Genomic DNA, 23,315 nt, shown 5'->3' with positions numbered 1-23,315 from the left:
GTTAAGCGTCTGCCTTCTGCTCAGGTCATGGTCTCAGGGTCATGGTAAGGGCTCTGCAATGACCCCTCGGGCTCTGGGCTAAGCACTCAATGGGGAGTCTGCCCGTCCTTCTCTCTCTGCCCCCCCCCCCCCACCATTCATGCTCATGTGCTCCCTCTCTCTCTCTCAAATAAATAAAAAAAAAATCTAAAAAAAATTTTTTTTTAGTCAAGAGTTCTCTTTCTGAGAAAGAAGGAAGAAGAAATAATGGGGGAAACAAGCCATGTTTGCCAGTTTATGCTTTTTCCTTATATCCCTAATTCTCAAGTCAGAAAATAGATGCCATTATTGTTTGAGCCACTTTTGACTTGCCATTGACTATTGCCATTATCTCATTAGCACTTACTCTGTATTAATGATGGCAAATATTGCATCATATAGCTCAGCCATGATTTAGTTAACCTTTTGCTTAATTTGGAGAGTTTAGGATGTTTTTGATTTTTGTTATCAAATTCTACAACTTTGGCCCATTGCACTTGTGATATGTTACATTTCTGATCATCTTTTTGGAATAGATTTCTAGATGGGTTAAAGAATATGAATATTTTTAAGGCCATTAATTTGTACTGCTGATTTTCTTATCAGAAAGAAACCATTCTGTGGGCCCGGCTGTCAGCTAACTACATTTTTTGGCAGCAGAGAGCTTTGTCTTTAAACATTTTTTATTTTTTGCTAATATTTCTTTAACATTTTGAAAAGAATGCATTTTCATTGCATAGATTCTTGCAATCTAAAGATGCCGATGAAAAGTCTGGTGCCAACCTGAGTCCCATTCCTTTGTAGTTATATGCCTTTTCTCTCTCTTAGCTTTTTGAAAACTGTCTTTATCCTAAATCTTCCGAAATTTCATATGTGGAAGTTTAGGAAAACCCTATATTTTTATTTAGCAATCCTTTTTTATTGAAAGATTCTAATCATTCTTAAATTCTGGAAAAATATTAGCATTATTTTTTCCAGCATTTCCTTTCTCCTGTTTTCTCTATTTCTTATTTGGAACTCCAATTTCTAAGATATGTTGGAACTTTATCTGATCTTCATGTTTCTTCCATATTTTTTACCTCTTTATTTCCTTGTGCTCTTTTCTGGAAGAATTCTTCAGTTTAATCTTACAGCCAGTAATTTATTTCTTAGGCCATTAAATTTTTTTTTCCCTAGGCTTTTACTTTCTTTTTTCTCCTTCCTCCCTCCCTCCCTCCCTCCCTCCTTCCTTCCTTCCTTCCTTCCTTCCCCCTTGAAATATCTGCTATCCTTTAATGATCTCTGTTATTTTATGGCATTTTCCTCCTTTGAGGATACTAAGCATGCATGTTTTAACTTGTATTCTGAATGCTTATTTTATTCCATTTCGTCAGCTTCCAGGTTCTTCCATTTGTTGGATTTGTCATCTTTCATGGTGTTGACTTTCTTTAGGTATTGGTGGAGGGGTGGTGTGGAGAATTAGAGAGGAAGACAAACCATGAGAGACTCATAACTCTGGGAAACAAACTGAGGGTTGCAGAAGGGGAGGTGGGTGGATGGATATGATGACTGAGTGGCAGACACTAAGGAGGGCACGGGATGTGATGAGCACTGGGTGTTATATTATATGTTGGCAAATTGAATTTAAATTTTTTAAAAATTTAAGGAGCTTCTCCCTTTGTCACTTGGGCTTTCCGGCTGTGGTCCCTGAGTCTTCCCATTTTAGTCTTTTAGACTTAAAAAGTGTTCCTTGCTCTCTGTTCTTAAAGAGGCTTCACAGTTCTCTGGGGACTTACCTTCCAATTTTCAGTGCAGCTGTATTTATATTAAGTGATTTAAAACATAGTCTCTATTATTTCTCTGGAGTCAGTATAGGAAGGAGCTATTATTGCATATGCTGATTTTGCCTTCCTGAATTTTGTTTTCTATTTTCTGAGTCTCACTTTATAGAACATATATTTTTTAAAATTTGGCCATTGCACTAAATTTTTTAATATTAAGCACTTTTTTCTAAAAATAATGATCACTTACTTGCTTTCCATTTGTTTTCCCTATTTTTAAATCCAGATTTAAAGCATTGTTTAATAATTTTTGTTTAAAGTAAGTGGTGAAAGCAGGTCTTGGCATGTTCCTGACATTAATTGAAACATTTCTAGTATTTTCATCGTTAAATATAATCTTGATGGTTAGTTAATTTAAAGGAAATATTTAAAGAATACATTTTTTCAATCTTATTTAACTAAGAAAATTTTCATTGTGTGTTTTATTTCAGATATTGGTTTTGAATTCAAATTCTTTTTAAGATCTTTTGAGATGTTCATGTGGTTTCCTTCATTGATGCACGGATAAGTTTACCTCTCATACTAACCACTATTATTGATCTATCCATGTGATTCTGGAACAAATCCTCATTGGTCTTTCAGTGAACTGTTAAATGCAGTATCCAAGATTTTATATTTGCTATTGATATGTTTTTAAGTGAGGAAGCATAGGTTTTATTTTCTAGTATTATCTCTTTTAGATTTTGGTGTAAGTGGTATATCTGTTCTATCGAACAAACTGGGTAGCTTTCCTCTTTTTTCTACTCTATGCAACAGATTATTTGGTATGGAAATCACCTTTTCTTTAAGTTTGAGGGAACTAAATCCTAAAGCATGTGGATCTAAAGGTGTCATTTTGAGAGGTAATTCTTTGTTACTATAACATATTCTATGCTCATTGGTTTTACAGATTTTTATTCCTGGTTGAGTTTATTTTAGTAATGGATATGTTTTCAGAATACTGATCCTTTAATCAAGATTTTCTAATTTGGTAGTTTAAAAAGTATCCCATATCACTTCACATATTTAATTTATAAATTTAATTTTTGAGAATTTATTTGATATCTTTTTTTCTGTTCCCCCACATACTTTCCCAAAATATCTTGTCCAAAGTATTTTACTGGTTTATTGCCCAATACAACTTACAACAATAAGTCCCATTAATTCACAAGTTTGCCATGAGAATTAAATGAGTTAATATATGTCAAGTATTTGGAACACTGCCCAACACAGAGTAGGTTCTCAGTTGCTAAGCCATTTTCCTTTTTATACAGATCAATAGAGCCTCTCAGGGCTTCATTTAGTTTTCCCCTTCTCTCATTTTTCAGATCAGCTGCTTGATTAATACCCTGAGCTCAAGACGGATCAGAAACCTCGTTACGAAGCAGGGGGAAGGGAGAAGGCTACAAATACTCAAAATATAATATCCTTTCTTTTATCTTTATCATATCTAATTATAAAAATAAAGACAAAACAATCATGTTTGACTTTTATAAGAAATTTAGCTCAGCTTTGCCTTTCTGTGCCGGTGATTACTTGCCCATGTATCCTAGGAATATTATAGTTTTCTTTGAAATGTGTAACAATTTTTATGAAAGTTTATGCTTTATTTCTGCGGGTTACTACAGTTTCAGTGTTCACTACCTCTCCTTTCATACTATAACCCAAATTATATCTGGCTCAGTGGCCCCCAGACTGTAAGGGAACTATTTAAATACACAAACTTTGAGATGCCACATAAAACCTGCTGAATAAGAAGTCGGGTTGCTGCCTCCATCCTGGTATTCTTTAACTTAACGTCCTCATTCCCAGGTGATTTTGAATAACTGCTATGTTTGGGCACCACTTCTCCTGCCAATAGAAAAATGAAACTAAAATTTCAAGACCAGGGAGGATAGTGGTGGAGAGGTGGTGGCCTGCTTGACCAAGATCCCTTCTCCCTTAGGTGGGACACCCAGTGTTCTACTTCTCATCCTACATCTCTAATTGTTCTTTGCTTTGTTTGAATTGTCTGAAACATTGGTCTAGTACCTCCTGAGTAGATTTTTCTCTAAAGTCCATTTTGGTCTTCTTTTCCTTTCTCTGCACCCTCAGCTAGACCTTGATGTCAATTTGGACTGCCCTGCAGCCACCCCCAAGCCTATCCCCAAGTTCTCCTGAAATCTGGCCATGTATTCTACTTCCCTAAATGCAGGACCTCCCAGAGCGAACTCCTCCTCTCTCCTCACCCCTCCCTCATGTATTTATTCTCTACTCATAGCCCTGGCTCCAGCTGCCTCTGCCCCGTCTGTCCCCACGTCTCATTTCTTTTGCAAAGGACTATAGCGTCCAGCTTCTACTTAGTGCATCCTAGTATCCAGCAATCTTCCTAGGATATTATTTATTACACGATTCTTAGGCTTGAAATCTTTGTTACTTTGCACTCATTTTGTAGAGTCAAAATTTTTAGCCTGATAAGCAAGATTCTCCAAAAATACTGCCTTAACTGTGAAACTTTTAATTCCTAATAATTTCTCTTCAGGGCCCTAAATTCTATGAAATGGAAAGATTCCCTAATTCAAAGCCCTTATTTCCCCTTGTGTGTTCATATCTCACTCCTCTACCTAGAATACTTCTGCCTCAGTTTTACTTGTTCTAATCTTAGCTTTTCCTTCAAGGCTTATTTTGAATTCTAGGAACATTCCCTGATTGCCCCAATGCTATTTTCTTCCTTTGATTTCTCCTAGATTTTACCCGTTAGGTGACTGAAGACACCTCACTTTTTTTTTTTTTTTTTGTATTTTACTTTCCTTGTTGTTGTTTTAATTGCTCTAAAATGTACAAACTTAGGGGCATCTGGATGGCTTAGTCAGTTGAGCAACTGACTCTTGGTTTGGGCTCAGGTCGTGATCTCAGGGTGATGAGTTCGCTCCTGGCATCAGACTCTGCTCAGTTTGGAGTCGGCTTGAGAGTCTCTCTCTACCCCTCCCTCTGCCCCTCCTGCTCTTGCTCTTCCTCTCTCTCTCTCAAATAAATAAACCTTAACATGCACAAACTATACTAATTTACACAGTGCAGGCCACTTAAACTATATTGAGTCATATAGTTTACAAGTTCCCCTTCAGCGCTTTGCCAAAGCCACTCTGAGCCTGCAGGATAATAGTAAATAGTATTACTCTTTAATAAACTGTCTCCTTCTAAGTCAGGATTTCTCCAGATGCGGGCCATAGACTCTCTAAGTACAGTCAGGTGGGAGCTCGTTAAAGCTGGAGGTTTCTGCGCATGAGCCCAGGCTTCTGGAATCACCATCTCATGGCAGTGTCACCTAGGAAGCTGCCCTTTGGTCATTCTTAATCATACTAAGTTTTGTGAATCATTGATTTTATCCTCTTACCATGTGTCAGTAGGAGTTCTTATACAAATGTATAATTTTGCTTTTTGTTTGGTTATGTTTCTTCTGTTATTCATCTTGACTTTTTTTGTGTTTAGCAATTATCTTGGAGACGTTTGCAAGATAGGACACAAAGATCCCTGTGGGGTTTGGCTTTAATTTATTGGGATGCCTGGGTGGCTTAATGGTTGAGTGTTCCCCACAGGGAGCCTGCTTCTCCCTCGCCTGTGTCTCTGTCTTTCTCTGTGCCTCTCATGAATAAATAATAAAATCTTTTTTAAAAAGATTTTATTTATTTATTTGAGAGAGAGAGAGAGAGAGAGGCAGAGAAAGAGAGCACAAGCAGGGTGGAAGAGGGGCAGAGGGAGAAGCAGGCTCCCAGGGAGCCTGAGGCAGGACTCCATCCTAGGCCCTGGGATCATGACCTGAGCCAAAGGCAGATGCTTAATTGAGCCGCCCGGGTGCTCGAGTTGTATGTTTTTATACCAAAATTTCTGGTCCCTTTTCTCTTTCATATGAAATATTTTCAGCTTATAAAATCAATGCAAAAATCTTATTTGGAAATTGATTGAGATTGCAGTGGATTATTGATTGATTTGGGGGAGATTTGACATTTTCCAAATCTTGATGTCTCCCCATATCACAGACTTTTCTGAAATTTAGTCTTCCTGACGGAGTTGGCAGGGTCTGTAGCTATTTAGCCTTATATTTGGTAAAGTTTTAGTATGTTCTCCATATAGGTCTCGATTTTTTTTTTTTTAATGTTTGGTTTATTGCTAGTACTTGTCATAGTTTTTTGTGCTGTTAGTTTTGCAACCACAAATGGGATTTTTTTCGTGGTATTAGCTAATTGGTCCTTGATGATGTATAGGAAAGCTAACCTACCAAACTTTGGTAGTAAGTCTAGTAGTTTTTTGGTCATTTCTCTTCTACTTTTTAGTCAATGATCTGTATAGATAATGAGCTTTATCTCTTCCTTTCCAGTGTTATACCTCATTTATTTATCTCCTTTTACTACATTAAGTCTGTACATTGAACAGTCACAGTGCAACTGGGCATCGTTTTTTTTTTTTTTTTTCCCCTTAATGAAAGGCTTCCAGTGTTTCTTCATTATGAAGTTTTCGATAGGTTTCTGATAGATTCTTTTGTCATGTTAGGAAAGTTTTCTTCTATTAACCTAAGAGCTTACTTATGAAGGGATTTTGGGTTTAATAAATTCCTTTTTCAGCATCCAGATGATCATAGGGTTTTTCTCTTTAATTGATGGATAGAGTGATTTACATTATTCCTTGCCTGAATTGATTCTTGGAAGAAAAAGAACTCTCTTTGATATTACTGAATTGTGTCAATATATAACTTTTAATTGTTTTTTTCCTCAGTTTTTTTTTTACTAGTTTTGCACTCATAGTTGTAGCTGACGTGGCCTGTGAAATTGGCGGAATAATGGCCTTCCAAAGATTTCCCATTTCATGAAACCTGTGAAGAGACAACTTCATGTGATGAAAGGAACTTTGCACACGTGCTTTAGGTTAAAGACCTTCTGATAGGGTGATTGTCCTGGATTATTCTCATTTTCCCAATCTAATCACGAGTCCTTAAAAGGAGAAAACCTTTTCCAGCTGCAGTTAGAAAGATGCAGAGAGAGGTATGCTGAGGACAGTAGGAGGTTTGGAGCTGTGATGTGAGCAGGACTTGGCCTGACATTGCTGGTTTAAAGATGCAAGGAGAGAGCTGTGAGCCGAAGAATTCAGGTATTTGCAGCTGGAAATGGCAAGAAAATGGATTGATTCTTCCTTGGAGCCTCCAGAGGGAACACAACACCTTCACTTTAATCCAGTGAGACCCATGTCAGACTTCTGACCTACAAAAGTGTGAGATAATGTATTTTCTTTTTAAGCCAGTAAGTTTGTGGCAATTTGTTATAACAGCAGAAAATTAGTACAACTTGTAATTTTATCTGTGTGCTCTCTAAATTTGACTCAATTATAGCTCAAAGTACTCTTTTTCTTTTTGAATTCTTTTCAATGCTTTAAAAGATTTTAGGAAAAACTCACAGAAGTTCAATAAAACTCATCTGTAATAGTGTGAGTTTAAAAAAATATTTAAAAATATTTATTTGAATAAAAAAATATTTGGGAGAGTGAGCAGGTGGGGAGGGGTGGAGGGAGAGAATCCTCCGGCACTCTCGGCTGAGCTCAGAGCCTGATGCAGGGCTCCATGTCCCTACTCATGAGGATAATGAGCTGAAATCAAGAGTTGGATACTTAACTGACTGAGCCACCCAGGCACCCCTCTCCTGCCTTTTTAAAGGAGAAAATATTTGACTTCCTTTTCAGTTTGTGACATGCCTTTTCCTTGTATTAAGAATTTCATGTATACGTTTTGTCTTTCTTACTAGATGGAAGCTTCTTGAAGGTGTAATCTGACTTATCTCTGTATCAGAACTCAACATGTAAAAGAATGCCTAGCACAGTGAAATGCAAACACTAAACCTATGCATATTTTATTCAATTTTATGCCCATTGTTTATGAAATTATGTTCAAATACATATGCTCTTTCAGACAGCCAGATTGATGAGGCAACTTAGACAATGTGGTGAATGAGCATAAGCTTTGAAGTCAGACCCAAGTTACTTAGTGGCTAAGCCACTTTTCTAACTCTAACTTTAGACAATTGCTTAACATATCAAAGACTTTCCTTACTAGTACCATAATGATGATAGTACTTTGGAGGCTTGCTGAGATCGCGAAAATGAGGTATTGTTTGTAGAGCACTTAGCATATCTAACACATAATAGTTGCTTAATAAGTGATACTTGTTATTATCATGAATATTGAAAGGACTTTATTTAGAACTGAATGGTATTTTTCAAAACTGTCTTTTCTGTTGCTCTTGTAATTTTCTAGGCTATTATGTATTTTCTAGGCTATTATTACTAAGTCTTCAATCTGTTCTTCTGTTCAAGGCCTCTGTAATGTCATACTTTAGTTGGTGGATTCAAATATTCCCATGGATGGGCTTCTATTCGTAACTTGGAATGTAATAAAAGCAATAGTGGGTGTGCTTTTGTGGAGCTAGAGAAGTCAGTCCTTTAGAAACTGAACTATGTTTCAAGAGTTTTCTTCCCACTTAAAGATGAAATAACCCTAATCTCTTCCTACTCTTAAATAAATCGGTTACATTTATTCCTGTTAGGGAAGGTGATGAAAAGCCACGACCCCCAATTGACCTACGAGCTAGATCTGGTGGGTTGGAGGCTCCTCACACCCTCCCTGTCCTTGAAATGTGGATTCTGCTTGTCTTTCCCACTCCCACAGGCAGTTCTGAGAACACCTGAACGATATGCATGACTGAATCCAGTTAGGGTCTTTTTGTGAGCTTTAATGATTTCATGAGCAGGTGTGGAGATCCATTCGCCTTGTTGCTGCCCAAGATGAGCCTTGTGTAATAAGTTCCCTTTGCTTATTAAAACTGTCACCGAGCAGTCCAGGTGGCTCAGTGGTTGAGCACCTTCAGCCCAGAGTGTAGTTCTGGAGACCTGAGATTGAGTCCCACGTTGGGCTCCCTGCATGGAGCCTGCTTCTCCCTCTGCCTGTTTCTCTGCTCCCCACCCCCTCTGTGTCTCTCATGAATAGATAAATAAATCTTAAAAACAAAACTATCACCTACCAGGCTGGGGTGGTCTTTTTCTTTGGTCCCTCCCTGCCCTTCACATCCAGGCCCTGTTTCAGATTTCATCCAGGAAGCTCTCGAGAGGGTTGTGAACCAACAGCTACTTCATATTAACTGCTGTCCTTTATATTTATGGAAACTCTTTCATGATTAATAGTTGAATCAAACCTACTGAGGAAGTGGTTACCCATCTTTCTGAATTCATCTTATAGAGACAAGATGATCTTGGGGTGAGGTTTGTTTTGTAGTTTCCATTGAAATCTTACAGGGTAGGTTGTAGTGGATTGGGTATCCTCTATGTCATTTTCTGGGAATTCATAGGGGAGAAAATTGAAGATGAGAAAATCAAATGCTATTTAACTTGCTTAGTAAGATTCTAAGGAGTGGGTATCAGATTTTGAATTGGTGGTGGATGGCGGAGATGAAATGGTCAATGTTCATGGGAGACACAGAATAGGACTAAGAAAAGAGGAATAAGGTTATTAATGGCTATTTGCTAAAATAGATAGTATAATACACAGTTTCTATCATGTGACAAGATTGTGTTATTTGCTTTACAGAAACTTGGTAAACTTATCAGTAATCCTGTAAATGAATTTTGTGGATTAAGAAGCAGGTTCTATGAAGAAATTTGCCCCAAATCTCAGTGTTGAGTGGTAGAAACCTATCTGCAAAGTGGTTGGCATAATGTATCCCTTCCATGAATTAAGAAGCTGCTGGAGCACTACCTCTCTTGTGGAACTGAAGAGGTCAATTGGCTCAATCTTCCTTAGATGCAGTAAAGCTAATGATTATGTACAAACTTCCATTCTTTCATTGCCATTGAGAGGGAGGTAGGGATTGGATAGCATTGACAGAGACATGGTAAGAAAGTATGATCTGAGAATAAGAACAAATTTAAATGGGTAGGAGTAAGTAGAAGGGAGAAAAATTATATGGCTCCAAGTCCGTTAGTATTGATCTAAGTGACATTTCCTACAAACCAATTCAGACTTTTCTTAAGTATAAATTGACCTATATCCTAATTTTGAGAATATATTAATAGCAAAACTGAACCACTGCACAAGATTCATAAACTAAGATCAGCCATGGCCCTTTGTCACCTCCATTGCATTTTAAAAGGTAAGATGAATTTATAATAAAATTTATAATAAATAAATTTATTTATAAATATTTATTGATCACCTGCTTTGTTGCAAGACACTTGGCTAAGCTGAAGATCCAGAATAGTTGAGGGCCTTGCCTCTACATATAGACAAGGAAAAATATAAACTTCAGATAATTAGTTATGCAGACTTCACAGCGATGTGGAGAGACTACTTGATTATATGGACTGGGAAGCACCCCTAGGAGGTGACATTTAAGCTAACAACTGAATAACAAAAAAATGAACTACTACAAATCCAATATAAGAGGAAGAAATTCTGGGCCTGGTTGGTGTGAAGGTGAGCACAGGCTTGTTCCCCTCCTTCTCTCCCAGGACTTTATCATAGAGGTTAAGGAGAGAGCATGCTGGAGGTTGACTTGGAGAGGTGGGAAGGGGTAACATTATTGATGTTTGCACTTGCATGATGAAGAGGGATATTCATATTTGAGTAAATGGCATCTAAATTGGTTATGGACATAATGCCAAGAGGCCACATGAACAGGTTTTGTTGCTATGTACCACCAAACGCTGCAGTGCACTATGCTAGCCTGCAATTTTAAAGTTTTTGTTGCTTCATATTAAAGCTAATGCATTTATTACATTGTCAGTCCTGAAAAGCACCTAGTACCTAGTCCAATGTAATAATGTAGTAATTAGGTCTCACCTTATAAGTATTGAAATAAATAGTGAAAGAAAACTTTGCTTTTAATCCTTGCCACAAACTGTATCCCCAACTTCAACTATCTATTTCACAAGTAATCCTCATGGTTATTTAGGGACCATAAGGCCTAGTTGATCAGTGAAAATTCATCATTACTCAAAAACAACTCCAAATATATTTCTTAAGCAATACTGTGTATAATCTAAAATGACCTGTTTTTACAAGAGATTGTACAAGAGCAAGATTTGTACTTGCTCCCTTCTGAATTTCATGCTTCACAGTCTTTGGGAACTGAAATTAATCTATTGAAATAGTATTATCCACCTGTATTTATCTACAATACTATGACTACACCAATGATGTTAAAAATGGTGTTGCTTCATCACATTCGAGGACTTGAGGGAGAAAAACATTCGTTCATTTCATTAAAAAGGACTTGTTTTGTCTTTTTGAAGTATAAAATTGGTATTAGCAGTTTTTGTGTCTAGTCACAAGAGTAAAGAGCTGATTTATGACTTCCTAACTCCCATGACTCCTCATTCCAACTGGCACCATTCTCCACGCCACCAGGGTCCCCTCTATCTTGGTAATACTTCTGGTTACACAAGCTCCAAACGATCCCATTTCCTCTTGATAAAATTGTTTTCCTATTTAAAATTCCCAGGTCCTTACTGTTTCTCCAGTAGTCTCTTTGGGACCTTAATCTGTGCTAATGCTTCAGTGAGTTTAGAAAACAAAGCTCTATTTTTATAGTCAAGCCATAGCCTTTCTTTCAGGGCTGTTTCCTCAAGCATTTCATCTTGAAGGCAGGCTCTAGGAATTAGGTCTGCCTACCTCTCTTCTTTCCAGCAGTCACCCATCTACCTTTTTTCCAGGGAATGCTTCATCGATCCTTGGCTTTGGGAAACCTGTTAGTTCTTGGATTCCTAGTGAAAAAGCCTATGTCAATTAAGAGGCTGGCTTTGTTTTTACTTTTTCTATGTTGAACCAGTGTCTGCAAACTCTCTCATCCAAACACAGATGTGTTGAGGAACAGGAGTTTGAAGAACTAAATTAATACTGACCATGTTTGTATCCTTTCTTTGGGGGTACAAGGTGATAGGCATAGCTAAAATGTGGCTTTAGTTAGCTGTAAAAAATATCTGTAGGTGTGGGGAACAAATATAAAGAGCTTAAATGTGAACTCTACAATAGCTTCATATAGAATATCTCTGTGCCTACAAATAATTTTCTTCTGGATAGGTTTCCCCCATGCCAGCTCAAAGAACTATAGAATGTTTTAAGGACATCACTGAATGATTAACTTGGTTGTGACTGCCTTTAGTAGGTAAGACATACATGCAATAAACATATGCAAGTATATTCTCCTGGCTTTTGTCCCTTAAAGAACTGCGAATAGACCTGAGTTTAGGAAAACTATTGGCATTCTTTTATCTTTTGAACAATGCTCTCTACCATTTTTATAATTTATGTGGGCATTCTACCAATAATACTAAAAATTTGTTTTATAGCCTTTTAATTACTTATGACAAATTTAAGAAACAATTCTGCAGTCAATATCTATGACCTAATTCTTTGGATTTTCCTTTAACTTAAAAAAAAACACTGAAATAGGTACCATCTTGCTACTACTGATGGACCCAATATTAGAAATGATCCAAATCTATGATGTAAAATACTTGTCAATATTTCTGATAACTAAAAACAATGACCTTAATCATGTTTCATATTGCAAAAAGCAGAATAGCTTTCTATTCCTATTTTCTCTTGAACAAAGGTGTTACGGTTAGAAAAACTCAAAGTAAGTTGAATACACTGATGCTGACCAAAAGTTACCACTCAGTGGTACCAGATGTAACAAGATTCTTGGTTGAAAAATGCATACTTAAATTTAGGATGATAAAACATTGAAATCTAAGTTTTAGATAGTCTTTCCAATTGTTGAAGTATGAATTTCTGTAATAAGAAAAATAGGGTTTAGAAAACCCAATACTTCCCTCCTTTTATAATAGAAGTCCTTAATGAAATTAACTATTGTAGCTTCTTTGCTTACTGAGTATTGTGTAATACAGTCCACCACTAATAATCTTGAGGGACTTTTTTTTGTCAGTGGATCATGGCCATGAAATTTTTGTGAACCATCATGAAGATGACTGCAATTAGGGTTTTTGGGTAAAAATCAAATGTTTATAATACATTCTTTGTAGTAAACACTTTTTTTTTTTTTTTTTTTTTAAGTAAGAAAAATTTGTCTTTCACCTTTGCTATTACCTGCCAATTTGTAACACCAAAAAGGAACCAACTGTTAGTGTATGGACTCTTGGAAGATCACTATTTTAGCTAGCACTGTGCTCAGAAAAATGTGGGGAAAATGGAGCAACAGCCTGATGACCCTTTCCTACTTACCTTGTACAATCGGAATTGGTTTGTAGCTTGCACTCTTCTAGAGAGGAATAATACATCCCTCTTACCTACAGTGTGTTTGTGATTTGTTAATAAGCAGCTGTATTTAAAACTTTTCTGCATTGTTTCATTTTTGGTAAACATATTAAGGGACTTGAGCAGGGGCAGAGGTGTAAGGATCAGCAGGCAATGATTCCTAGAGAGAGATGTTAATTATGTAGGATGCTTGTCTTCATTAGATCAGCAGCTCCATGAAAGAGGGGACTGTGACCACATCCCTAATGTTTCCCCAGCATACGGGGCAGAATTCAAACATTCATTCAGTGGATAGAGAACTGTTTGACATCATGAGGAAGCCATCTGCTGCCACAAAGTAATTAATACACTTAATGATATCTGATAGACCTAACTTTCAAGGAAAGTAGACTTGCAATGAACTAGAATTTATGCTGGCTGTTGTCCTGGCTCTTTGATAAACAGCATGACAATACATACCAATATGACAGTCATTTGAGCTCTCTGTATCTTGGTGAATGAATTTCTGAAATTAAGGACTTTGAGTAGGTGGACTCAGCTTGAAAATTCTGGATGTCATTCAAATTCTAAACTGCTTTCCAGTTTTGAAATCACTTAACAAAAGTCAAAGAGCACAGAACTTTCAGGTTATAAGTAATAGACAATGATTATTAGAAAATTTAAAATTTTTAATAAATGTGCTTTGTTCACAAAATGTGAAAAAATACAACAAACACAAACATACATTTTCAGGTATGCCATCTCCCACCGTTTGGCAACTACGATATAAACCATTTTTGATCTAGTCATGATCCTGAAGAATCTAACCGAATATCATTTAGTTTGAAACTCCAAATATTTTGGAGAATCCTGTTATGAGCTAGGAGATGCCTTAAAATTTACTTATATCCAAATGAAATCACTCTCAAGAGTACCCACACAGTATTAAAAGGCTCTGTTAACTTCTCTTGTCATTACATATATAATCTGGCACCAAGCCACAAGGACTGCTTATATTTTAACACTTAAATGTTAAATTGGCTTTGGTGGAATATGTATTAGTTTAAATCCTATACCAACCTAATTTGAAGCTGAATTTACAGTAACAAATGATATTTATAAATCCAAACAAATTTATACTAAGTGGGAGTAGGTTTTATAAAGAGACTTTTCTTTTAAGGACTACTTAAAATAAATCATGCACACTTTGGAGCATAAGCAGAATCAACATCTGTAAACAATCAATCAGAAGAATTTATAGCACCAACATTTTAGCTGTAACACAAAGGCTGACTCCAAGGTCATACTTACACCAGCCTCTCAAAAGCACAGTTTTCATTTACTTTCAAAGCATTTTAATTAGATATATTGTTTGCCTTTAAGATTCTATTCAGCCAAATCAAAGGAAACGGGCAGTCTGGTAAAAGAGGTACTACGAAAATACAGTTTTGTGTTACCTGAACACAGTGGGGGATTTCTACCCTTCTTTTGGGGAAGATACAAGATATGACCTGTAGTACTTAACTGGAAAGAGAAGTCAATTCTAATTATTAAGGACTCAGGCTATTGAAAGTAAATGAAACATTTCAAATTACTTTTGGCATAGTTGAGCAACCAATATTTATTGCATTCATTCAACTGACTTTTCAGGTTAATTACAATCCTGTTACTTTCATTAATTTAGAATGTGAAATTTAATTTGAAGTATCAGGTATATATATCCAAACACGGATATCTTAAAGGGAAGTTTTGTCTTTCTAAATAAAGTTTGACATTCAAAGTTAACTACAGCAACTCACAATAAGCACAAAAACATCAGTTTTACCAGAGTAAAGAAGTGCAGTTTATGAAATTTAGGATCAACTATTGAAAATGCAAGTTTCCTTTAAAAACACCCACACACACCCCCGCACACACACACGCACACACACACATTAACCATGAATTCTGAAACTGTGATATTTCAGTGCAAAAACCTCAGTATGAGGTAATTTTAATGTAATAACCACTTGAAAAAAAAAATCCACACAGTGGCACTCTTAAAAATGACAGTTTACATGACAATTGCTGGCTGACAAGACAATGTGGACCAAATGTTCTTAGCTATTTAAACTAATCTTGTCTTGTTTGGACCTATTTTTCTTCTTAATCATTTGCTTCTGATTCAGAAACACAAAGTTATTTATCAATGTGGAAAGGGAAAATTCCCACAGCCAACTAACGGTTTATATATTGAAAGAAAATTTCCTGCTAGAATTTTGATAGAAATTAGAATATCGAAAGGTCAAAACCATTTTATGAGATTGCTAGCAGAGGGTTAATTTAAAATGTTTCTATATAATTCCAGACTTGTAGTGCAGCACACCTCCTTAATGGAAAGGTGAGGACCCTAACAAGGTTGGTCTAGACAGAACATAAACTCTAACAAGTGCAAACCCTTTCACAAAGGTGTTTCAGGTCAGGATTGAGTATTGTTCCTTGCTTAAATAGAAAATTTTGTAAATGAAAACTAAATTTAAAAAAGGTAAGAGTGAACTCTCACAGTTAAATATACTTAACACCAAGGCCTAATCAATATGAAAGATACGAACATTCTACTTTGGCAATGGTGTTGATTATACTGTACTAATGAAATTAGAATACATACTTGGGGGAAATCTTTCCCCAAATGTCTGATGCTACCAAATGAGCAAAAAAGAAAACAAATTATCAATTCCAAAATGTTGATGAAATGCTGGATCATCAGACAAAACTGCAGAAAATGGCTTTCTGTAACAGATAACAATTTAGCTAGAAAAGAGAGTAAGTGCATCACAAAACAACTAAACCAATCTATCTCTGTGTCACATTTAACTTGTGAGTCATCAAAGTGCAAGCTACAGCTTTCTACATATCTTTCTCATTGCAATGGTTTAAAAGTCAACACTGAAAGATTAAAAGAAAATACATAGCAAGTTATGCTTCACTTTTCACAATAGCACTAAAGAAAAAAGGTACCTTTCTATGATATCTTAGTGCTAAATGCTAAAGTAACAGTGGTTTCTGCTATGACAGGAGTCACTCTGCATGAAACTTTAAGCTTTCTATATAAGAATAAATTTTAAAATCCAGAAGTAGAAAAAAATAGCAAACTCTGTAAACCTTTGCATTTCTTCTATGCAAACCAGGTTTAAGTACTGAGTTCATGTTAGTATTTCTGATTAGTGTAAGCGATTAGTTTAGGAGTCTGGACTGAAAGGGCCTTTTACTTTGATATTAACTTAAAAGTAATATAGGATCTTCTAGCTCATAGAAAGGAATAGAGCTGGCTTGACTTTCTCCAGAATCTGAGTCGTATGGAGCATCAGGGAGCTCTGTGAAACCATATGCTAGTTGTTCATCTTCTATATCTGATCGAACGTAGCACGAAGGATTAGAATATTCCTCCTCTTCTATACTGTTGAAATCTTGAGGAATATATAACATCCCTGGGTAGTTCCTACTAACCAAGTCACTTGTGGTTTTTAGGGAGGTTTTTCTAAATGCCATCAAATGCATATGTGAAAATTTTGAATACTTGAAACGTTTAAAGCCCAGGGATTCTATAGCAATCTTCCAGCTTTTCATCATCATAGCATGACGGTTCTGATGGGAGGAATCAGGTGTGATGATAAGCAATAAACCATTTAACACTAACAGTTCATGGGCTTTCTTGCAGCAAATCCACCGTTGGTAAGGCGATGGAAAATAAGAAAGGAGGAGAGAGAAAACCACCACATGGAAAAGTTCTCCAGGAAGAGAATCGATAGGGTTTTTCAGCTGCTTCAAAAAGGCATCTATAGCATCCTGCGCAAGCTGGAGTGGCTGCTGAAGCTGCAAGTTCAGGAAGTCACATTTATATACACTCTGCAGAAAGGGAAAAAACAAGGCCTATTAAGAATTTGAGGACTGACTTCCAATCCTATTACACAAATTTTACACCAAACTATGTCACAGCATTTCTACATTACCCAAGCTTCAATTTTGAATCTTTGCCTTCTACGTTATTCCACTTGCACAGACATTCAAACTAAACTTACTCATTAAACACTCAAGAGTAATTTAATCAACCCCAGAGAATTTCTACTCATCATTAAAAAAATATTTTTTTAAAAATTTTTATTTATTTATGATAGTAACAGAGAGAGAGAGAGAGAGAGAGAGAGAGAGAGGCAGAGACACAGGCAGAGGGAGAAGCAGGCTCCATGCACCGGGAGCCCGACGTGGGATTCGATCCCGGGTCTCCAGGATCACGCCCTGGGCCAAAGGCAGGCGCCAAACCGCTGCGCCACCCAGGGATCCCAAAATATTTTTTTTAAATAAAATATTTCTAACAATTTGAAGTTTAATTTGGGCAAGAATTTACAAGAAAGATTTATCTAAACTTAGTCCTATTTACATTCACTTCAACATTTACAGTTAACAAAGACAGGCCAGTATAAAAACTTTAAACAAGAAATACCATAAAATAAAGATGAATCAAAGAGGGTAACGAAAGGGGCATTATAAATTTGTAAAAGCACAGCACCAAAACTTTTTAAGATCATGAAAAATGTCTTTAAACCATTAACTTGAATCCTCTTAATGATTTTAATGTTATATTCAATTTAAAAGTTAATACTTATTTAAAAGTATATGTGAAAGTTAACTTAGATGACCATGGGAAATACCACAACAAATGAACACAGAGCATTGCATAATTTGCTGAATATTACGACTCCATGGAAATGATCCAGAATAAAACAGTTCAAGATTAGATACAAATTAGTTGCCCTTTTCACATAATAGTTATTAATTAATAAAGACATGGGCTAATACCTTATTCGGTCTTTTTTTAAAGATTTTATTTATTTATTCATGAAAGACCACAGAGAGAGGCAGAGAGAAAAGCAGGCTGCATGCCGGGAGCCTGATGTGAGACTCGATCCTGGGACTCCAGGATCATGCCCTGGGCCGAAGGCAACCACTGAGCCACCCAGGCATCAAAAGTTTTAGTTCTTTCCAATCTTGATGACTATTACTGCTTTTTTTTCTGGCTCTATTGCACTGGCTAAAACTTACAAGGAATGCTGAATAGAAGTGGTGAGAGGATAGATATACTCTTGTTCTAGTAGGGAAAACATTTTTAAGCATATTGTTAGCTGTAAGTTTTTCATTATAGCCTTTACCCGGTTGAAGAAATTGAGTTCAATTCTTTCTGAGTGTTTTCACTCAGGGAAAGAATATTCGTATTCTTTTTGAATATTCAGATTTTTATCAGACTTTTTCCTACGCTTATTGAGAGATTATCCTTTTCAGTGTGCTACTAACATGAAAAAATTGTTTTCTGAAATTAAACCAATCTTATAAACCAAACGTGGCCATTATGTATTATTACCTGTTTTGAGATCCTGCATTCAGTATGCTAAAATTTTGTATAGAACACTTGTGTATATTTTCATTCATTTTTATGGACAAATACTCCATTAGATATGCACACATCACATCTTTATCCATTCACTCATCAATGGACACATGGTTGTTTCCAAACCTTGGCTATTGTAAACAATGTGATGAATATAGGGGTGTATATCTTCTTTTCAAATTAGTGTTTTCATTTTCTTTGAATAAATACCCAGATGTAGAATTGATGGATTAAACAGTAGTTTCATTTTTAATTTTTTGAGAAAACCTATTTTTCATAATGGCTGCACTAAATTTATATTCCCACCTACGGTGCACAAGTGTTCCTTTTCTCCACATCCTCAGCAATACTTGCTACTTCTTGTCTTTGATAACTGCCATTTTGACTGGTATAAGGTGATACCTTACTGTGGTTCGTAGTTGCATTTCCCTGATAATTGTGTAAAGCCTGTTTTCATGTACCTCTCTGACCATCTGTATGTTGTCTTTGAAAAAATGTCTATTCATATCTTCTGCCCAGTTTTTAATTAGACTGTTTCTCTGCTACGGAATTGTGAATTTTAAAGCATATTTTAGATAGAAGTCCCTTACTGCATGTAAAATCACTTGCAGATACTTTCTCCAAATTGGTAGGTTGCTGTTACTGGTTTTCTTTGCACAAGGTTTTTAGTTTGATGTAGTCTCACTTGTTTATTTTTGCTTTTGTTGCCTTTGGTTTTGGTAGATTTAACAAATCATCACTATGACTGATATCAAGGTGCTTATGCCCTATGTTTTTTCATGGGAGTTTTATGGCTTCTGATCTATGTTCAAGTCTTTAATCCATTTTCAGTTTTTGTATGTAGTGGGGTCCAGTTTCATTCCTTTGCATGGGATGTCCAATTTTCTGAGCATCATTTATTGAAGAGACTATCCTTTTCCCATTGTATATTCTCTGCTCCTTTGTTGTAAATTAACCGACCATATATGCAAGGGTCTATTTCAAGGCTCTCTATTCTATTTGTTCTATGTGTAGGTTTAAATACCAGTATTATAATGTTTTAATTACTACAGCTTTTTAATATAGTTTGAAATGGAGTGTTATGCCTCCAGCTTTATTCTTTCTCCAAATTGCTTTAGTATTTGGGAGTTTTTTTTTTTTTTTTTTTTAAAGACTTCTAATTTTTTTTATTTATTTATGATAGTCACAGAGAGAGAGAGAGAGGCAGAGACACAGGCAGAGGGAGAAGCAGGCTCCATGCACCGGGAGCCTGATGTGGGATTCGATCCCAGGTCTCCAGGATCGCACCCTGGGCCAAAGGCAGGCGCCAAACCGCTGCGCCACCCAGGGATCCCAGTATTTGGGAGTCTTTTATAATACCGATTTAAGTTTTAGGCCTGTTCTATTTCTGTGAAAAACGACACTGCGATTGTGACAGGGATTACACTGATCTGTGTATTGGTTTGAGTAGTATGGATAATTAACAATATTAATATTTATAATCTGTGCTCATAGATTCCACCCTGCCATTTATTTATATCTTCAGTTTCTTTTATTAACGTCTTGTAGTTTTCAATATACAGGTCTTCACCTCCTTGGTTAGATTTATTCCTGAATATTCTTTTTGACACAATTGTAAATGGAACTGTTTTCTTAATTTCTCTTTCTGATACTATTAGTGTACAGAAATATAATGGATTTTTGTATTAAATTTTTTCTTATCTTACAACTTTACTGCATTTCTTTATTTTAACAGTTTCCTGATTTGAATCTTTGGGATTTTTTTTTTTATATATAGTTAAAATATTATCCTTCAAATAGGGACAGTTTTACTTCCTTCTTTTCAGTTTGGATGCTAATTTTCTTGCTTAATTGGCCTGGCAGTACTTATCTAGTACTGAATAAAAGTGGAAATAGTGGGTATCCTTGTCTTGTTCCCGATTTTAGTGGAAAAACTTAAAAGCTTTTCATAGTTGAATAATGATGTTAGTTTTGGGCTTGTCATATATAGCTTTTCTGCTATGTTGAGGTATGTTCCATCCATAACCACTTTATTGAGAATTTCTATCATAAATAAAAAAATAAATTCTATTTTATTAAATGCTTTTTCCACATCTATCAAGATACGATTTTTATCCTTTATTTTGTTAATATGGTATATAATATATTGATTTTTGTGGATGTTAAACTATCCTTGCATTCCTGGAATAAATACCAAGCATGGTATATGATTCTTTTAATGTACTACTGAATTCAGTTTCCTTATATTTTATTGGGGATTTTCGTAACTATATATTAGGGATACTGTCCTGTAATTTTCTTTTCTTATGGCATTCTTGTCTGGTTTTGTTATCTGGGTAATGCTGGCTTTATAATACGAGTTTGGAATGGTTTCCTCCTCTTCCTATATTTTTCTGGAAGAGTTTGAGGAGGATTTATGTTTGTTAGGAAGGTTTATTTTTTTTAGCATAAATTTTTTTAAAAAATTTAAAATCAATTAACATATGCTCAAGTACTGGAAAGGAAAACATCTAGTTCTAAAGAGACAGGACCTGATTGATGAGTGGATAGCCAAAGAGGCCAAAAGATCTAACTCCAATAAAACCATGGATCCAAGCTGTTTAAAATGGACCCCTCCCAAAGGCACTTAAAGTGACCTGTTACTCTGAGCCAGTGAACCCCAGCAGTAGGAATCCGTACCCTAGGGATCTGTCATTTCTGTTGCTCTTGTGATTGGCAAGTACAGTATCCTTGGGGAAGGCCATCCCCCTCAGGACTGTCCTGGCTGCGACCCTCGTGTACACTGCAGACGCTGATTCTGAGGAACTGTTGTTTCGGCCTCAGTGAGGTTGCCTGGATGGGATCGCTGTTTAGACTTGAGTGCAGATCCCTCGTAGCACTGACCCAAGGTGTTCTGTTTGGTACTGTACCTGTCCAGTCACTGGTTCTCCTCATGTCCTCTAGCCCCATGAGGTTGTGTTGTGTCTTCTAAACTTTGTACTAGTGCTTCTTGCTGCCCGGATACCAGACTTCAAACCATGGTTGCCACCACCAGGACCTTTCCAATTACTCCTTACATGGGGTTTTTTTGGAAGAGCAGGGAAGAGGTAACATTTCTGAGTGTGTGTACTAGGAGGGGTCCATTCCCTTTGGATTTTATCTCACTTGAAATTTTTTCTGCCATTTTTATTGAAAGGCCGGTTTTTGATCCGTGTCAAGCTGACAAGAGACCAATATTTTTTAAAACTCTCCCAGGGACTCGTCTTGGTAACTGCACATAACTTAATCAGAATGAAATGGAGAGACTTGACAGGTGGTGATTCTGTAATTTGATTTGAGTTCACCTGTGGGCATCGTGTGTCAGTGGAAGGAAACCAGTCCTCATTGCCTCACCAGAAAGTGCCCAGCCCTAAATGTTTTCCTCTCTTGTAAGCCCTTGCTCCTTTTTACATTGGAAGGGGCTAAACAGTGTCCGGTTCTCCCTTTCATGCTGCATGCTAACCAGTTCATCAGACTCAGAAACCTACCCCCCACCCCCCACCGTACCTGCCGGTCTCATCTGGCACACCTGTATTTTTGCATTGATTTTTTTTTTTTTTTTTTTTGCCTAAACCTCCTTGGAGAAGTAGGAAATGAGTGCACATGACTTCCAGATCTCCTCTAAGACCATGACTCAGCAAGGCAGAGTGCCACCCCCTCCCAGTGTTTGCTTCTCTGACAGTGCCTCGCCCTCCCTCTTGAACTGAAGTGCTCTTGCCCTTCCAAGAACTCCTCCTCCATTTCCTTTTTGGGATTTGCCACCATTCCCCCTGTTCTCTGCTCTATTTTTGGTTTCAAGCAAAGGAAGAAATGCTCCAATTTCTCTCCAGCCCATTATAACCTGCTATCTTGGGGCAGCTTTTGATGTATGACATGCCACCCTTCCCAACTTGGTGTCCTCCAACACTGCTGTCTTCGTGTGGAGCCCTTCCCACAATCCCGACTCTGGTCATTTGTGCCTTTCTCTTGTCATCTCTGTACGCTACTTATACTCACTGTGGGTTGGGGGGAGCTAATTTTAAGCATGTTCAGTGGCAGCTCCCTGCCAGTTTCAGTGTCACTGTTAAAGTTTATCCAAAAGCAACTTCACTGGGGGTTTTCTTAAGGGGTAAAGGTCTTTTACCGAAGCTAACCCTTCCCCACATGTGGTAGAATGTGCTGTTCTATATCTACTCCTCAATAAAGCATGTTCTCTGCTCAAAAAAAACAAAAACAAAAACAAAACAAAAAAAAACCAAAAAACAAAACAAAACAAAACTACCAATTATTAGTTTCAGAGGTAGAGTTTAGTGATTCATAAGTTGCACAGAATATCCAGTGCTCTTTAGATCAAGTGTCATCCTAATGCCCACATTCAGTTACCTCATCCTCAAACCCAGCTCCCCTCCAGCAACCCTAAGTTTATTTCCCATAGTTTAGAGTCTGTTAGGGTTTGTCTCCCTCTCTGATTTCATCTTATTTTATTTTTTATTCTCTTACCTCATTGTTATCTGTTTTGTTTCTTAAGTTTCACATGTGAGTCAAATCATATACTTGTCTTTCTCTGACTTATTTTGCTTAGCATAACACCTTCTAGTTCCATCCACATTATTGTAAATGGCAAGATTTCATTCTTTTTGATGGCTAGGTGGTAATCCATTACATATGTACACTGTATCTTCTTTACCCATTTATCTGTTGATGGACACCTGTGATCTTTCCACAGTTCCCATAATGTCTAGTGTAGACATTGCTGCTATAAACTTTGGGATGCATGTGCCCCTTCAAATCACTATGTTTGTATCCTTTG

General features: G+C 36.6%; 2 protein-coding genes across 14 annotated transcripts in view; one reads left to right on the top strand and one right to left on the bottom strand.

Annotated features, from left to right (window-relative positions):
- Positions 1 to 23,315, top strand: part of LOC144288551 (uncharacterized) — a 200,659-nt gene that overhangs the window by 147,843 nt on the left and 29,501 nt on the right. For 4 of the 11 annotated variants that reach the window (XR_013356492.1, XR_013356500.1, XM_077856127.1 and 1 more), the window contains one exon: positions 3,146 to 3,277. The exons of 2 other annotated variants lie outside the window; for them this stretch is intronic. Coding sequence is in view for 1 of the 9 variants with exons in the window: in XM_077856126.1 (XP_077712252.1) it covers positions 3,146 to 3,241 (96 nt within the window). In the remaining 8 variants the exon portion in view is untranslated. Of the gene's footprint in view, positions 1 to 3,145; positions 3,282 to 23,315 lie in introns of those variants that run through there. 5 more of the 11 variants (XR_013356495.1, XR_013356501.1, XR_013356487.1 and 2 more) reach the window with 4 other exon arrangements.
- SAMTOR (S-adenosylmethionine sensor upstream of mTORC1) overlaps positions 13,755 to 23,315 on the bottom strand; it is a 92,906-nt gene continuing 83,345 nt past the window's right edge. For all 3 annotated transcript variants that reach the window (XM_077856120.1, XM_077856121.1, XM_077856122.1), the window contains exon 5: positions 13,755 to 16,971. In XM_077856120.1, coding sequence (XP_077712246.1) covers positions 16,342 to 16,971 — 630 coding nt within the window. In that variant the 3' untranslated portion in view covers positions 13,755 to 16,341. The remainder of the gene's footprint in view (positions 16,972 to 23,315) is intronic.

The sequence above is a fragment of the Canis aureus genome, chromosome 18 (assembly GCF_053574225.1).
Source record: "Canis aureus isolate CA01 chromosome 18, VMU_Caureus_v.1.0, whole genome shotgun sequence".
Taxonomy (NCBI): Eukaryota; Metazoa; Chordata; class Mammalia; order Carnivora; family Canidae; genus Canis; species Canis aureus.
The sequence above is the reverse complement of the archived record's forward strand: the minus strand, read 5'-3'. Positions and strand labels throughout refer to the sequence as shown.